Source organism: Larimichthys crocea, chromosome XVI, assembly GCF_000972845.2.
Source record: "Larimichthys crocea isolate SSNF chromosome XVI, L_crocea_2.0, whole genome shotgun sequence".
NCBI lineage: Eukaryota > Metazoa > Chordata > Actinopteri > Sciaenidae > Larimichthys > Larimichthys crocea.
Genome location: NC_040026.1, coordinates 19,460,429 through 19,476,104, shown reverse-complemented (window position 1 = coordinate 19,476,104; position 15,676 = coordinate 19,460,429). Strand labels below are relative to the sequence as shown.

The 15,676-nt window shown below is 41.7% G+C and overlaps 1 protein-coding gene across 1 annotated transcript; it reads left to right on the top strand.

Annotated features, from left to right (window-relative positions):
- Positions 1–1,257: 1,257 nt before the first annotated feature.
- On the top strand, positions 1,258–14,549 carry LOC104939138 (G protein-activated inward rectifier potassium channel 1). The gene is made up of 3 exons (XM_010755625.3): positions 1,258–2,460; positions 11,326–11,542; positions 11,933–14,549. Exons 1-3 carry the CDS (start codon positions 1,792–1,794, stop codon positions 12,604–12,606), a joined length of 1,560 nt encoding a protein of 519 aa, XP_010753927.2. The 5' UTR covers positions 1,258–1,791; the 3' UTR covers positions 12,607–14,549.
- The last annotated feature ends 1,127 nt before the right edge of the window (positions 14,550–15,676 follow it).

The window sequence follows — 15,676 nt, the reverse complement described above, 5'->3', positions numbered from 1 at the left end:
CAACTGCACACTTAACACAAGAGCAAAAACAGTCTTAGTGCTTTAGACATCTTTAATCATTAACTGAATAAATGTGCTTTTCATTATCTGCTTGCAACTGCCACTCATCAGCACAGTGACATACAGTCATGAGTTCATGACACGTGAGTTCAAATTTAGCTCCTGAGGAGCTCAGAGCGACAAATTAAATAAATAAATGAAATATACAGTTCAGTGAGACTGTGGTGCATTATATTTGAGTTGACTCATCAAATCGCTCATCTGTTGTTAGATACGGGTTTGCAGACTCATCGTGTTCAGTACATCTGTTGGGTGAATCACAATAAAAATAACAAAAACCACTGATGCAAAGGTTAAAAGTACGGCTCTGTTCCTCTGTGGCTACGGTTCAACTCCCACATCCTCACAGCGTCCTCTGTTCACACACACACACACACACACACACACAAAAATCAACATTATCATTATGTTCAAATCCAGAAAACTTCAGCCAGTAAAACCCCCCTCCCCACCACCACATTCTATTTTCATTGTCATTTATTTTTTCATACACACACCAATTCATTGTGTGGAACGCCTCATTTCCTGCTGTCCTGGGACTAAATCCAACTGGATGTTTCTCCCTCTTTTCTGTATCAACCTTCATTTTCAGCTGATTAAAAAAAGAAAAAAGAAAAAAGGAAGCGACGTACGTGAGCTGTTTCACTGAGTGTGAAAAATGACAAATCGACAGTGATGAAATAGCTACAGAGGAAAGCACAGTACTGCAACATACTGCACGTATTCCAGCTTGGCATTAGTGCCATTTACCTGCATTCACAGAGGTAAGATATAATCTTACAGCTGGTAAGATATCACACCTAGAAGAGCACAGAGATGGTGCCATAATCTGACTGTGGAAACAGATAATGACCCCATGAGGACACTATAATATTCAAGTGGACATGTGTTGTTTAGTTGAAACATTTCTCCCCCATCTGTCTGAATCAGTGGAGCACTCTACAGTGCCTCATATCAATAGTTATTGTCTCAGGCTCACTTCCACTGCAGTAACACTAGGGGGAACTAAATAACCACCAATCCTAAGTGCTTAGAATAAGCATTTCTATAGGACTGTGCTCTCCTCAAGACAATGTATAGAAAGATTTTTTTAAAAAAAGGATGCCCACGGTTGGTTTCACTTGCTCTGTCTTCTACCTGATTGGATACAAGCCAAAAAATAAAAAAAAATAAAAAACGCTCTCCTCTCTGTAACCCTACTTCAACTCCCCCACCCCTCATGAAAGGGAAATTTGCCACCCGTGCTGCAGTTCGTCCACACTCTTTAATTTTAAGTCACTCCTACCAGAGCTCGTTCCCTCAGGCAGGGTAAGCCACTCACATCCACGGCGTTATCGAATAACAATACCTCAGTGGACCTACCAAGGACGCAGCCTTGGAGCTATTTCAACCACAGATTTTGTGTTGAAATCAAATTATATTTTTCTTGTTGTTGTTTTGCCGTGTGATTGAGACCTGGACAAAAAAGAAAAAAAGTTGGCACTCGCAGGAGACTCCTTTGCGTAAAAGGACCGACTGAATCATGTATTGCGCAGAATCTCTGCTCACTTACGGTTAATTTACAGGAGAGAGACGCATCTCCATCTCACAGGATGCGTGTGGCGCGCTGAGTGTGATCGCATGGTTTGTTTCTTTTTTTTTTTGCGGGGTACAGGGAGTACCAAACTTGCGTAAAGATCCCCGATTCTGCACAAGTATTGATTGCTTGTCACAACTAAGGTGATTCATACAATGTCAGCCATACGGAGGAAATTTGGCGAGGACTACCAGGTGGTAAACACCAACCACGGCATTACTTTTTCCGCACCGGTGAAGAGAAAGAGGCAGCGGTTTGTGGAGAAGAACGGCCGCTGCAACGTCCAGCACGGTAACCTTGGCGGGGAGACCAGCCGATACATCTCCGATCTCTTCACCACGTTGGTGGATCTCAAGTGGCGCTGGAACCTACTCATCTTCATCCTCACTTACACAGTTGCATGGCTGGTTATGGCTTCTATGTGGTGGGTGATCGCCTACATCCGCGGCGACCTGAGCCACGGTGGCCACGACTCGTCCTACACCCCGTGCGTCGCCAACGTGTACAACTTTCCCTCCGCGTTCCTGTTTTTCATCGAGACGGAGGCGACCATCGGCTACGGCTACCGCTACATCACCGAGAAGTGTCCGGAGGGCATCATCCTCTTCCTCTTCCAGTCGCTGCTGGGGTCCATCGTGGACGCGTTTCTCATCGGCTGCATGTTCATCAAGATGTCGCAGCCGAAGAAGCGCGCAGAGACGCTGATGTTCAGCCAGGACGCGGTCATTTCGCAACGGGACGGGAAGTTGTGCCTCATGTTCCGAGTGGGGAACCTGCGGAACAGCCACATGGTGTCCGCTCAGATTAGGTGCAAACTCATTAAGGTAGGCTACAGGTGTAGATGTGCGCAATGTATCCAAAACCACTTTGGCGCAGTGAGCTTGGAGCACCTTTTGCTCCATTCCAAGTCTTAAAATGCCATTATGAAAGCTAATTGACAGTCCTTTAATTTGTTTTGAAATTGCCCATTATGTTTTATGAGTGCTTTCCAAGTCATGCATTGAATTTCCCATTCATCTCCAGAATTGATTGCATTCCCTGAGGGTCTCTATGATTTGCAGGAGCTATGGTTTTAACACTCTAAGCATGTATTTTAATGAGGGACCATTTCTGACCATTTACATTCACACACACCCTGCAGTAACTGCTGGATCTGTGTGTGTGTGTGTGTGTTTCCTTCTTACAGTCACAAACTGTCTCCACCTCTGTCAGCAGAATTGCTGTCAATTGGCTGTATATCTTAAGTTCAGCCTCTGCTTCGACTGTCCACACAGGAGATGAATGGGACCCCAGGGGTTAGTAGGTGGGAAACTACGCTGATTGACTAAAAGATCAATTGAACCAATTCCTCTACTCTTGCCTGAAGACAAAATGCCACTAATCTGAAGCACTGAGCTGATAATGATGTACCTTTGTATGAAGCGTAAAAGAAAATCCTGAGAATGAAAGAAGCAGAGGATTGAATAAATTTAGAGATTTTGTGCCACGCGACTTCATAACCGCAGCATCTATCACTGCATCTTCTAAACCACACCAGAGAAAACTCAATATGTCCTGTGCTCTGCAGGACAGCACTTTGATTGAATCATCGTCTGCCGTGCCTAAAGTTTGTGATGAAACGGCAACGTACATGCATCACATGTAATCAGATCTTGTGACAGTTGTGTGTTTTATGTACAAAAATCACATTTGTCTTCACTACGAGCACACGTGTCTTATAAATGAAATTCTCCAGAAGACACCTAAAGGAAGAGGAGCGGTGCTTTGTTGTGACAGGGCAGAGTTAGTTGTGCTTTTGTCCTTTCTGCGCAGTGGCGTGACGATCTTAAGTGACAGTTTACTTTCTGAACCTTGAGGGGAGAGTCATCAGAAAGCTGCCAATATGTTAGTATCACTACCAGTATGGTTATACCTAGTGTTTTATGTTGCACAAAGGCGTATATCATTTGAAACATTGCATTTCCATCCATTAGAGAGAGTAACAAAAACACTGGAATAGTAGAGAAATAAAAATCACTCAGTTTAACACATTAAAAGCATGATTTAAGCATAAGTTATTATCACTAATGTTTCAGCTCTCTCTCTCTGGGATGACCTTTATTTCATTTTATTGCATTTTACTCTTTAATTAACATCCTAGGAAGGAAAAGAATATATATACACCTTAATAAACATGGCACGTTAATTATAATTAATGGCCACAGCATTGCTGGGGCACAAATTAAAAACTATATCGTCAACTTTTATTCCCACCACAGAGGCTGATAGTTCCAGTGAGATAGTTTAATATTCTCTATTAGTTGTCTCTAATGCTTTCAGTCTGTCATTTGAAACACAATGAGAGCAGTAGGGTATTCACCCACGGGCATGCTGTCATGTTTGACCTTGGTCAGATGTGTCAGCACAATGAGTGCGCCGATATTACAGACATCGCCTTGGTATGATTGCCTCGTTTAGTGCAGCCACAAGAAGAATCGTTGGGATAAATTTAGACTACGGCCTCTATTTCATGTTTTAAGGGACCGTGCATGAGTGTAACAACAGTACTTTGCAAGAAAAAGCAGAAGAAGCCGCAAGAAGTGCTGCAGTACTGTTGCAGAGTAGATATGTTATGGAAAATCAGTACTCCGGCTACGCTCTGCCTCGCAGTACTCTGAGGTAGTTTAATGAACCGACCTGAGTGTAATAGAATTACTTCAAAAACAATCTACAGAGAGAAGTGTTCCCACCTCTGCTTTTTAAACAGTCCGTTTTTCCAGTTAATTAGATTTATGTAAAGATCTTTATGTGGGATTTCTGCCAGTGAACGATGATCTTTTTTAATCGATCGTTACGTTTTTTAAAGCGGCTGTTGGTGGAAGGTCACACAGCCAGTACTTTGCTAATTGTCTGCTAAAAAAAAAGAGCCATCAATCATACCCAGAGGACAAACAGTAAACAGCCAAAATGAGCTTTCAAAGTTCACTTTGCAGTTTCATATGGACAGTGAGATATGTCGAGATACGCCTTTATTCAGCAAATCGAGCCTTTCTTTCATTTGAATTCTAGGTAACACGTGCTGTTAAGAAGGGTGCAGTGTGCAGGAAACCACTGCAATGTTCTACTGTGTCTTTTAATATATGTTTGCAACCACAGTAATGTTTTATAGCCCATAAAGCCAAGCCACTGTGATGCCAGACTGTACAGCAGGGTATTGTCGGGTAAATGGACTCTGCATCACCCTGTAGTAGTACACTTGCTCTGTAGAAACAGTGCCATGGCTTGTGTTCAGGTAGGCGGCTCAAGGTCACTGCGTGATGGGTTGCCCACAAAGCTGACTGAAGCAATGAGACATGCTGCAGTAAATCCTAATGATGGAGTTGTGTAAACGCACTGCATGACATGGCAACTGCAATCAATTTTCAGGGGGTAGACTTCAGGGGTTGTAAATTCTTATGGGACTCGGATACTCTGGATTTTTAATAACTAAAGTTGCTCAGAGTCATTATCATGTAATTATTATGCAGGGATGCATCTATAGCCTGATTCTACATGTTTGTTAAAGCACAAACTTGTCCGGGAACCTAGAATAATATTACGTATGCACATTATGGTGCAGTATTTAAAGTCTTCTCAACTTTTTTATAGTCACAATTTGACATAATTTCCCACTGAAATTATATCAGACTCAAGTCTAAAGACTCACATTTGCTGTAGTTATGAACATCTGTTTGCTTTTTATGAAATATTTTGTAAGAACTGAAAAATCCCTGCACTCCACATCTGTATGGGCGATGCTGCTGGTGTCCTCTGATTAAATAGAGTGGTGAAGTGGGAGGAGACGTTGGATCTGGACGTGTTTTTCCCAGTTCTGTACAAAATTTTCTCTCCAGCACTCTCCTGAATGATGTAACAACCATATAGATGATTTACATTATGGCCATTAGAGTTTCGACTTCAGCCTTCAAAATCTGACAAAGACGAGGATCGTGTGTGGACCTGAGGCGAGCTGGATGCTCAAAAAAATCCACCTGTAAAGGCACCTACTGTCAATCAAAGCGGCCACACTGTTAATTATGCATTAATCTAAGCCTTGATATATTTTGAAGGGGCAAGTTATCTAGAAACTCATCCTCAGTACAGTTGTCATGAGTTTATGATCCATCACCTTTCATTAATTGATATCTGCTTGGAAATACTTTGTCAAAAAAAAAAAGCTAATTTCAGGTAGATACAGCTGTATAACTCCGTTAGGCACAAAGGGTCAAAGGTCACCGAGTCACCAGAGCCTCCACTTCAGTTCATGTCTTAAATAGCTCATTTAAATTTGGCAGGGCCATGCGTTTCTTCCACATCCATAATGCATATTAACTTAAAAAGATAACTGTCCTTGAATAACCATCAATATTAATGCAGCTTTCATTAATAAATCAATACAATGCAGTGGTGCACCGACCCCCTGCAGCTCTGGCAGAATATGATTTTAAAATAAAGAAACTTGCTTTTGCATCTGGTTTGCCAGCAGTGCATGGATTTATTTTTAAAAAAGTGGTCATGACAAGAGAGGAAGAAGCAGTAAGCAGCCAAACAAAGGCAGAAAGTGACAGAGGGAGAGAGAGTGACAGCTGGGCGGTGCTCGTCAATGTCAGCAGTAGCTCGTCTCAGTAGGTCGGTCCACAGCAGGAGATAAATGATAAGGGCCAGCAGATAGACAGGCATGGATACAAGCGTTTAGCTAGACAGGCAGGCAGACATGTTAGCATGACTCCTCACATCTGCCACTGTCTAACTCTGAAGGACAAAAACAGAAAGAGGAGGAGAAAGAGAAGAAGAAGAGACAAAAGAGGACAGTTGAATTCGCTTCAAAGCGACATTATGTAACTATTTTACCTCCAGATAACGACTTCAGAATCATTTCGATGCCACACGCATGTGTCATTTCTATCCTATGCCCTGTATGCCTGTTCCTGCACTATGAAACTCCACTTCTGTTAACCATGTCACTATTTATTATCACGTTTCATATCATATCACATAGTTCAGTTCGTCAAGTTATTCCTATTTAAGTTTGTTGTTACTATTCCGATTAATTATACACCTTACAACATGGACTTTGGATTTTCCTTTGGATGGTAACGTGTCACAGCAGGAGCCTGCTCGGCCTCATAGCATCTGTTTTAATGTTTTACCTTGCTATTTTTTGATCAGAACTAATGTGTGAGGATAACAAACCCTGGAATTGTTGGTGAATTGCAAAAAAAAAGAAGCCAAATCTTGCAAAATGTTGCTTTCATGGTGCTGTCTAAAGATCGTGAATGACAACTCAGGAGTGCAGCCCAAAGCTCGAGGGATCCAGGTGCACACACATGAACAGACAAAGGACACCACACACACACACACACACACACACACACGCTGTCACTAAGACAAAAAAGTGTGTCACCAGGGATCGGGCCTGCTTTCACTCAACCTGAATCTCAGGTGGCTTAGTAAATTAAGCACTCTTTCTATATCAGGTCCTTTTCCAAAAGCCATTAATTTCACCCTTGTGGCATTGACTGTTTAGCAGCAGTAAGAGAACACACAAGGCTTTCACCTTGTTAAAACCATTCAGTGTCGAGCAGAGTGCTCCTTCCTTGACAGACGTATCATTTTGTTGCAAGACTGTGGCGCTCAGTCAATAGAGCCATGAACAGTATCTGAAAAATAGCAGCTTCACTTTCATAACTAGAATGGTTTAAATATGACTTCACAGGAAATTGGTTTCCAGTCTCACTGACTCGTATGAACACGGCTGACAAATGGGACACCTGCTTCCAGTATCTCTGTGACAATTTACATTTTTAAATGATTGAGGGAAATAAATAAATTAATATATGAACACACGGCAGGCTTTTAAAAATGAACTCCACCCACTTATAGGAGATGGTGGAAGCTTTCCCAGAAGCGGAGATCAACAACAGCGACACGGAAAAATCAATTACAAAAGTATTTTATGCTTTTAAATTTAAGAGAGACTGTGGAAGGATGGGACGGCTGGTTCGTTAGGATTTAAGTAGAGGTAGTTACTACGACACTGGGTTGCGTTTCACTGCACACAAAGTACAAATGCAGTTTGACATTTAGGGAACTATGTTCATTTACTTAAAGGTCCAGTGTGTTTAAAGATTTAAGAGGCTCTATTTACAGAATATGGAAGGAATTAAATATAATGATGATAATAATCGCGTTTTCTTTAGCGTATAATCACCTAAAAATAGGATTTTTTAATGTTTTTGTTACCTTAGAATGAACCACTGGCTCTGGTTCATCCATTTGTCGTCACAAAGTAGTTCCTCCCTCAGACTTGGAACAGGAGGGTGAGTGGCGGGGGTCGCAATCTGCAACTACACCGCTAGATGCCACTAAATCCTACACACTGCTCCTTTAAACGTCCAGTGTTTAAAATTGAGTGGCACCAAGTTGCAGAATCAACTGAATACCCCTCACGTCACCCTCTCGTTTCAATCGTAAAGGAGAATGCAGACTGGTAAATTAAAGGAGAGGCATGCGGTGTGGCTTCTCGCTGCTTTTCTTACTCGTTCTGTTAAATAAAACATCCAGCTTTCTTGTTTTTTAGAGTATTTTACCCTGATTTCACGTCAGTAGACGGGCAACATAGGCTCCATGTCTGCATACTCCAGGAGCTCCATCACTGATACAGCGTGATGGGTGACACTTTCCCTCACCAAGGCGAGCCAGGGATCTGTGGGCACAGACGTCTTCCTGTGAAATGTCACACCCGTCTGTCCTCAGCATCACTGTGAATACAAATGACAGCCTGTTTGCCATCTGTGGACCAAGTGGCTCCTTGCTCAAAAGGGCCAGGGAGACTACTCTGCATACAAGTTAACATGAGACGACAGAAAGAACGATGTGAATTGAGCCGTAGCAAGAATATAACTCTGTTTCGGTTATAAATTCGCATTTATTTAGCTTTTTATTCGCTCGTGTTGATAGTGAAATTCAGATGGGTTGTTGCATGTTTTTTTATCTATGGCCTTCTGGGTGAAACAAACACCTTTTTTCTTTGTAAATCGTTCACTCCTGACAAATCGACTGGAGTAAGAGGCTTGCAATTGACAGTAAAAGCAGTTTTATAAGCTCACAGAGCACCATCTCCCTAATCCCATGTTTTAATTTAACAGCTAAAGGAGTACTTTGTCTAATTGAGCTTGGTTTCCCCCAAAACATGCACAGAGTGTTCTTCTCCATAATCTAATGATACTTGTCTAAGAGGCTAGGCCACTACAGAGAGTTTTTAAGTCCCCTAATGTGCTTGCAATGAGTGTAAAAGATTACAGCAGTCTCTCAGATGTATTACCAGTGCTCACGTTGTTTTACAGTTGTGAGGGACCACTGCGATTGATCACCTTGCCAAAAAATGTCAAAATACTGCTTCTTTTCTTCTCTTCTTTATTTTTATATCAAAATCCATGCATGTCTCTACCAAAAGTTTCAAGATTTTTTGTTGACTCATCCATCCCTCTTGGGCAAATAAATATTCCATCCAATAAAATGTCATCATAGATTTTCTGGGGGGAGATTCAGCCACCCATTCCCATTTTACAAAACATGCAGGTCTATCAAGGAAACTAGCAGCAAAGCAGGTCAGAGTCGTGCTTTAGGATGATGGAAGCAATCCATAACAACAGTGATCACTTCTAGTTTGCAGGCTTTGGTGCTCCGTAATCAAAAATCAGCGCCCTTACTTAATTTAACTTCCACCCCAACATCCCATCTCAAGTGGAACCATGTCAAACCACAGAAGAAAATCACCCTTTGAAAGCAATTTCATGGGACCTTTAACTCGGCTTCACTTCCCATTAAGAGTTACACCTGCAAAAAATAAATGCACATGTAAGTGTACAGTAATTGTAAGTGGTCTGAGATGAAAAGTGTCCACTGAAGTGGATCCAACAGAGATCAATATTCTCATCTAACTTCTTAGTAAGAAAACAAACTTCCAGTAAATATTGACTTTTAACAGTGGTCAGTGTTTAGGTAGGAAAATTATCCGTACTCTGAGTTACACCTCTGTCTATGTCTCTCTATTATGGTGACAGTGGGGAAAACAGTTGCAGTAAAGGTGGACTGTAGATGCAATGATAGTTTTCTTTGGCCTGCATGAAACAAATTATGCGGCAAAATATTAAATACATTCATAAACTTCCAAGCGAGCTGGTGCAGGCTGGTACCACCAGTTTCATTACATTTTCTAGCTGAAAGATGTGCTATAACTTTAGTTCTGCAGAACACACAACTTAGAGAAATCAATATTAGAAGAGAAAAAGACCAGACTCTGCATCTAAAAAAGAAACGCTTGGATATTCTGAAGTGAAATTTTTAAGACCAAAGTCCAGAGGATGCAGAGTACAAGCAAGATCTGAGCTTCAGCAGTACTGGAAATGTTTCTGAATCATTGCACTAGCAATAAGAAGATTAGTAATACAGTCATGTCATCATATGGTTACCTTAGCTCAGCATAAAGACTAAAAACAGGAGGAAACAATTAGCCTGTTTCATTGAGGTGAAGTAGAGGTGTTTGTAATTATCAGAAGGATTCGTAATACAGACTCAGAGACAAAAGTGATGGTTCAAAAAGTTTTACTAGACAAACTAGGAAAACCAAAAGAATACAGGCGAAAGTACACATCTGCAAGGCAAAAATCTTGGTAAAAAAACAGGCTAAAGGTCGAAGATCAGGTAATCAAATACAAGAAAGCAAGACAAAGAGACGCTGGACAGGACAAGACAAACTGGCGACAAACAAAGGGAGCACAGAGACTAAATAGAGGGAAAATGGGAGGGGAAACACAATCAGGCACAGGTGCAACACATTGAGGGAGGTAATCAGGGAGCAGGGATGACTCACGGGGGAAGGCGGAGACCTAAAAGACAAGACTGACTGATGACTTGTTCAAAACATGACTAATAGAACTTTGTTACCTCGGGACAGAGCCAGTCTAGATGTTTCCCCCTTGTCTTTATGCCAAGCTAAGCTGGTTGTAGCTTCTTATCCAGTATTCAGACAAGAGTGGCATCAATCATCTCAGCTAATTCTCTGCAAGAAAGCAAATAAGCATATTATCCATCAGCAAGAAGTCCAGCTCGGCGTCTGTCTTTCCCATGCTCTGCCTCTGCTGAACCCGGTTCTGACTCTGGTTCCTATTCTGGCATCCCTATCATATGCATAGATGGGTGGTGTGTAAGTGTTACATATTTCTCGTGGGAGATCGTAACTGGAGCCAACAGTTAGTTACATAGTACGAGAGCAGACGTACAGGGCGCAGAGTGGGAATGACATAGGCACCATTCACCTGATTACAAGTCAAGTCAGCGTAGCGTAGGAAAGGTACATAATGTACAAATGTCACTATTTTTATACGGTATTGACACATTTAACAGTCTGTCTGAATTTCTGTAGTTAATTTCTTGTGTTCCCAAATCCAAATCTAAAATTCAGCAGTTCAATATTCATAAAATTCAAGCTGCTATGGTTCAATTAGTCATTTTAAAAAAAATTCAAGTCTGGTATAAAAAAACAATTAAGTTAGTGAAAGTGGAAAAAAGTCTTAACTGAAAATCAAGTTTTCTCAAGGAGAAAGAAAGAGATGAATTCTCATGAAAAAAATGTGAGTGCAATATGTGTGAATCGTTTGTGTCTTCAGTCTAGGCAGACCCCAGAAGGTGAGTTCCTGCCACTGGACCAGTGTGAGCTGGACGTGGGATTTGGGACGGGGGCGGACCAGCTATTCTTGGTGTCGCCTCTAACCATCTGCCACGAGATCAACACGAAGAGTCCGTTCTTTGATCTGTCGCAGCGCTCGCTCATGAACGAGCAGTTTGAGATCGTTGTCATCCTAGAGGGCATCGTGGAGACCACTGGTCAGAGTCAAATTATGATTTTTGAATATGTTTTGTGTGTGATAACTTTGATTAAGCTTCCCCTTTTTCTAATCATTTGTTTCATCATCAATTACCCTGTGGCACAGAGGATTCCTCTGTAATATAAAATAAAATATTTAACAGAATGTTTAATTTCATGGTCTTTAATTATTCAATAGCACAAGCTCTTCTCCGTCTCTGTCGTATTTTTTTTTCATATCTCCGTCTTTCTTTTCCCTGAAGCACTTTCCACTTTTCATTGCTGTTCCTGTCTTTCTGTCCATTTTTAATTTAATAGCCCACTTCCTACAGTGTTATGCTGTCTTAAGTCAAGTTCTTGTCTGTGTTTGAAATGTTCCTCGACACTTATGTCTCTTATCTCCATTGTAGGTATGACATGCCAGGCAAGGACATCTTACACCGAAGATGAAGTCCTGTGGGGCCATCGTTTCCTCCCTGTCATGTCACTGGAGGAGGGCTTCTTCAGAGTCGACTACTCCCAATTTCACAACACCTTTGAGGTCAATACGCCTCCCTACAGCGTCAAAGAGCAGGAGGAGAAGTCGTCGTTGACATCACCCAACCCTCTGCCTGTTGCACCCACCCCCACCTCCCCTCTGCTGGGTAACGGTGGCCGTGGAGGACGCCGAGAAAGGCTCCTGTCCGCCGACTGTGTAGATCACTTAGAGGACCAACCCTCCAGGCTGCCTAGAAAACTCCAGCGCATGAGCTCCACCAGGGAGGAGCTCCTCTGTAGGGGGTTAAAGATGGGGCCGGCTTTGCCTGGGGGGAAAGCCTCCAGCACAGGAGACCTTCCGCTTAGTATTCAGAGGCTGAGGTCCAGCTCCATCCCGGTTGTGATGCAAGGACAACCAGAGGAGCAGGTCCAGCTGTTGTCCTTGGAAGGAGATGCCGAGGAGGGTGAGCTGGATAGACACAGACTCCCAGCAGCCATTAACACCATTGCTGCTCCAACCCCAACACCAGTCCAGATCCCCTTGGTAGGGAGTCGGCCAGAGGACAACTTGCCCGCCAAACTGCGCAGAATGAATGCCGACCGCTGACTTTTACAGACTTAAACATTTTGATGATTGAATCAGGCTTGATGGGCATTGCATATAAATACAGACTACTGTGATATAAGTTATATTTTTTCCTGCAGATTTTGTCCAGTATATTACATTTACTTACGGGCTCTCTACTAAGTTGTCCATTGCCACAAATAGAAGGACAACACCAATAAGCCATCCATCCGCCCATACTGTGAGTCATTTTTGATAGATCACCATCTGTGCCCCCCCACTGACTTCTAACACTTCTGCCCTTGTGCTTGGTTCTTTCACTTCTGATCATACCATCAAAGACTTTAGCATCTCAAATGACATTTTTTCAACTGATCAAGCACCAAAGTGTATGAGTAAGACTGACCTGAATTGACCGTTTGCTAAACCCAACCCCCGAGCGTTGACTGTCCCATCAAAGCTAAGTAACTACAACTAGGAACAGCAGGTCTGTCAAGCTTTGGTGTACATAAGGCTGTAGTGAAGGTAAAGAACAACTGAATGTGAGGCAACGCTATGCAAAATTCGCTCCCATTCATTCATTTTCCACGGCAAATCGCTTCCCAATGCATTGTTGGGTTCCTGGTAATGTAAGGTAGTGATGGGGGGTCAAAAGTGTAAAGTTTAAATAAAGTTTAAAACTTAAACTTTTCATCTGTATGCAAAAGAGACAAAATGCACCAGGTGGCAGGACTTCGCTGACAAACTGACAAACAAAAAAAGCAATGCATCAGTCGGTCAGAAAGTTTAGTGTTTACCTGCTGAAGAGGATAATTATTGTACTTTTCTGGTGTTCCTGGCCGAAATTGAAAAAGCGAAATTGCTGCTCGGCACAAGGTCCCGTAACTTAAAGGAGAAAGATCCCACAATGCTTACTAATGAGCAAGCTACTCTGTTGTTTGCGTGCATTGACCCGCCCATGAGCAAGAGGTGTTGGAGGATGCGTAAGTTGTTGGCTTCCAGGCATGAGTGTAATTGGATTTGGAAAAGTTTAGACTTCAGCACCAAGGGTAGAGTCTGCCAAACATGTAGGGTAGTCCTCTTTCAAAATCCCGTTTCCAGGTAATGTTAAAAATGAAAACATACATGAGTATGTAAGCTAAGCTGCAAAAACTCAATCTCACCGGGCATGACTGATGATTCCAGCCGCCGGAGCTGATTGTGGCTGTTCTAGACAATGATTGTGACTCCACCAGAAGCACAACACACACACACACAAAAAAATGCTGTTTCCTCTTCTACATGGATCATCAACCTGTTAGCATTAGACTCGTGTCGTGTATGCAGCCATTAAGTGCATATTTAATACCCATTGTGCATCATTTTAAAAAGGAGGCAGGTGGAAACAGCAACAAATCAAGCCAACTCAAAACCGGTGCTTGCTGGCAAGAACGGAGAAAACCTGCTTTTGTCTACCTGTGAGTGAAATCAACCGCCCATTGTTTCAAAAACAACAAAGAAATCGGAGTGTTAAATCCGCCACTGTTATCAGCGTAAACAGCGTGTGTGCCGCGCGGGGATGACAGCTTGACAGGCGTAGCAACAGTAACTATGGGGGACGGGGCTTAGCAAACAGTCAATCAACGAGAATTTGGTTTAAGATTCATAAAAACCCGCCGCGACACAGGTCAGGATGATACACTATATTTATTTATCACTTGTACTGAATATTTGTTTCCTTGAATGCTCATTTGAAGTGTGTTTACTACTGTACAATTTTAACTATTTTTACCTCCTGGTGCAGTGTTTGCATTAGCCCGTTATACGCATGGGTGACAAAATGTAATCACGGATCAATTTTTTGGGCGTTCTTTCATCATGAACTGATTTATTGAACTGTAAAACAAATATTGAATGCCGACATCAGGGGACACCTATTATTGTTGATATGGAGGTAATATAAAACTTCATATTGCTACTGCTAAATAATAAATTATTTGAAATCACAAGTGTGTCTGTGAGTACATTTTTCTTTCCTTTTTTTCCTTCTCCCAGCTAAAAATGCTGCATCACCGTCTCTTGTGTGTATTTGCTGACTGTGTTCAACATTTCAACACTCTGAGGTTGTAAGCCTGCCAAATGCATCAGCACCGCTCCATGTGTCACCTGGTGTGATGTTTAAACCGACATTTATCAGATATCGAAGCCTTAAATTTGAATTTTGGAACAAATTGCAGGAGTTCAGTGTGAAGGAAACTCCACATGAAGCCTGACTGGTTGGTTAATGTACTTTACTTCCTTCTCTTCTCACTTGAAAGCCTTGGACCTTCTCCTCTGCTGCAGCTTCAGCTAATTATTTCAGTCATCCTGAAGCTGGCATCAGCTTTTTTTTTACCAGCCTGGTCAGTTGGACTCAGTTCATTTTGCCTTGATTGTGGCTATCAAGATGGAAATGCTCCAGACGAGGGTTATTTTTCAGACATTACACATCCGAGGATGTCCAGAGCTAATTAGTCATACTGCAAAGAATAGCACAAAGCAGAAATCTGATTATATAACTCGGTGACAGTACAAAATTACCTCTGTCCAGCTTACGATAAAATTAACTCAGATAAATGATGGAAGGAGGAATAAATCACAGACCATTCTTCACACAGACATTATACTGTATAATGATGGATTCAACTGTAAAGGAAAATCTGTTTGGCTCATTCCTCTGTCATTAAGTTGTGCTTGGAAAATGGATCGATCTAATTTTCACTTAATTTGCATTATCTTGGTGGAGTGAAGGTCATTGCACATATAAAAGGGTAAAAACATGCTATATTCGACCTAACTTAATGTCTGAATCAGGCTATAACATTCTGTCCTTTAAATATAAATATTTAAATTACAGACTGAAAAAAGAGTGTCTTTAAGTATTTACATCTTGAGCACTTGGAAAGAACATAAACTCATTAAGTGGATCAAACTTTCATAAGCTGCTCCTGTAATCTGAAACAGTTTAATTTATACTTTCAGCGTTGATTAAAAGTAACTAAGCAAATTTTCTCACTGTAATTTTGAGAAGATTAAGTTAACAGATTAATTGGTGACTCTAAATTACCTGTAGGTGTGAATGTAAGCATGAATG